We start from the raw sequence: 2,647 nt of genomic DNA, 5'->3' as shown, positions 1-2,647 counted from the left end.
CAGCCCAGGGATGGTCCCACCCACAAGGGGCCTTTCCCCCTTGATCACTAATTGAGAAAATGCCTTACAGCTGGATCTCATGGAGGTATTTCCTCAACTGAAGCTCCTTTCTCTGTGATAACTCCAGCTGTGTCAAGTTGACACAAAAATAGCCAGTACAGTCCTTATCCGGAGGTGGCCCAAAAACCTGCAGCTGTCAATCAGGAGTGCTAAAGGGCTCCAGGCCACTGGAGAAAACTACCATCCAATCCCTTTGCTCCTGTTGCCTATCGGTGAACTCCGGCTTTACTGCCCCCTTCTTCAGTCGTTATAGTGAGAATAGCCAACCGTGAGGTGTGTCCAAACGGACAGTAAACTTCCTTCCACTGTGGCAAAGCTGCTCCTCCCAGGAGAAGATTGGTACAGAGAGGCGAAGATCCTACCATCCCTTTCTAGAGCCCAAGTGCCAGCATTTTTCCTGGATACAACTTTCTTTTCTTTTTTAAATTTTTGATATTTCTTGTACCTTCTTGATGATACTCTTACAGTGAATTCCATTGCAAAGCTAATGACAGCAAAAGAGATATATAGGCCGAAAGTTTAGACCATGTACTTAATGTTTGATTCTTGTACTGTGACGTCTGAAGGCAGTTCTTCCGGGGGGGGGGGGAAGATGAAGGGCAAGTGAAGGCATCACTTTTTGGCTTATTAAAAAGTGCTTTTTCCACCCTTTTAGGAAAAGTGTAGCAAAAATGAGAAACGACTGGAAATGCAGAACGAGGAAATGATGAAGAAGGTTTTGGCCCAGTATGATGAGAAAGCACAGAGCTTCGAGGAAGTGAAGAAGAAGAAGATGGAGTTCCTGCATGACCAGATGGTCCACTTCCTGCAGAGCATGGACACGGCCAAGGATACCCTGGAGACTATTGTGAGAGAGGCGGAGGAGCTTGACGAGACAGTTTTCCTGGCTGTGAGTACCAGCAAACAGGCCGATAACTGCTGCAAGGCTGGCATAAGTCTGCTTTAAAAACTATTCCTAAATTTGTTTATAAAGTGTGTCCAGAGGCACAACCCTGTAACTGTAGCACTTGGGAAGCCAATACAGCAGTGATCACAGGCACGAGGCCAGTCTGCTCTGTATCCCAAGACTGTCTCAAAAAGCAAACGAAGCAAGCAGCATCTCCAAGGCAAACCCAGAAAGACCTGTCTCTCAGAATTCACACATTTCTGGAATTTCAAAATCTTTGGGCATCCATGATGTCTATACTATAAAAAAAAAGGACTCACAAATACTAATAGATCCCCGAGAGATCTGTGAAAGGAGGCTGTCTGATTATCATGCTTCAGAAGGTCGATCACCTAAAATCAAAGAGTCCCCTCATAACCTCACTTATGCCAGGCCTGTCCTCCAAGGGTCAGCCCTGCCTCTTGTTGGTTACCTAGCATCCCCATGCTGTTCCCTGGGCCAGCCCTGCCTCCTGTTGGTTACCTAGCATCCTCATGCTGGTCCCTGGGCCTGTTCTGTGAACTCTCATCTGAGGTGAACTTTCACATGAACCATTCTATCTGACCTTACCAAATGGCTGATGTAACATTTTGGTTCTCTTTTTGATGTATCAGGGCGATAAAATTGTGGCACTTTCCTCAAATAGGTCAGAGATATTGCTGGAAGCGGTGTCCCTGTGACAAGTTTCCTTAATTCAAACTTAGAGAGCGAGACTCTCTTGGATGCACCTTGGTTTGCTCCTCATAAACCCCTAGAATTCTCCAAAAGTCTCTCTGTAGACTCATGATTATCCATGAGCAATGCAGATGCTTACCAGAGGTGAGACACAAGCCGAATTGTCAAATGGGAAATCTACAGATGGAGGTCTTTCAAAGTTCCCTATCCTCCTAGACCTCCCAGTGAAGTTGAGAGACAGCTTGAGGCAAAAGTAGGCATTGAAGGGCTCATGATTGGCCTCTGTAGACACCTCTGGCCAGGGCAGATTTATATCAAGTGAATATGGATGTCCTTAAAGGAGAATTTAAAATTATTAGGTAGCTTTATGTTTAATTAAAGCAAAGCTTTAATATTTTTAAATTGGGACCCTCCTTTGAAGTATAACATTAATAAGGACCGTTTTCTTTCACAATGACTTTTGATGAGAATATTTCTTTGTCTCCAAAGAACAAATTAGGGGAGGGTAAGACATTTGTTTCTGTATTTGGTGGTGATATTTATTCATTCTAGAGAAACTGGAGAATATAGGATGCAGAGAGAAGATACCTCTAAAGATGACTGCTGATTTCATTAGATAGATACCCCACACCGAACAAATCCAAGTCATTTTTTTTTTTCTTGCAGAAAAGAATTCTAAAACATTTGTTACTAAAGTGAAGCAGGATATAACAGCCCACTGCCAGCCTTGCCCGTCAGGGAGAGCAAGGCAAGCAGCAAATGAAGGGCCTTCCCTTCTCCACCCTGGGCTCTCACCCTCTCTGAGTACCAATTTCCCTGCTAGAACCTAAGTCCCAAAGACAAATGGCCTCAGGGATGCCTAGGAGTAAAGGTTGTTGAATGTGTTTGATCTCAATGCTCCTAGTTGCTTTTACTTTCTGTTGTTAATTAGTCTCTCTCTCTCTCTCTCTCTCTCTCTCTCTCTCTCTCTCTCTCTCTCTCTCTCTC

The 2,647-nt window shown here is 44.3% G+C and overlaps 1 protein-coding gene across 1 annotated transcript in view; it reads left to right on the top strand.

Annotated features, from left to right (window-relative positions):
* Cmya5 (cardiomyopathy associated 5) overlaps window positions 1-2,647 on the top strand; it is a 94,554-nt gene that overhangs the window by 51,012 nt on the left and 40,895 nt on the right. Inside the window, exon 5 of the mRNA XM_029468236.1 lies at window positions 716-995. Coding sequence (XP_029324096.1) covers window positions 716-995 — 280 coding nt within the window. The remainder of the gene's footprint in view (window positions 1-715; window positions 996-2,647) is intronic.

Source organism: Mus caroli, chromosome 13 (genome assembly GCF_900094665.2).
Source record: "Mus caroli chromosome 13, CAROLI_EIJ_v1.1, whole genome shotgun sequence".
NCBI lineage: Eukaryota > Metazoa > Chordata > Mammalia > Rodentia > Muridae > Mus > Mus caroli.
Note: the sequence above shows the minus strand (reverse complement) of the source record. Positions and strands in the feature narration are given on the sequence as shown.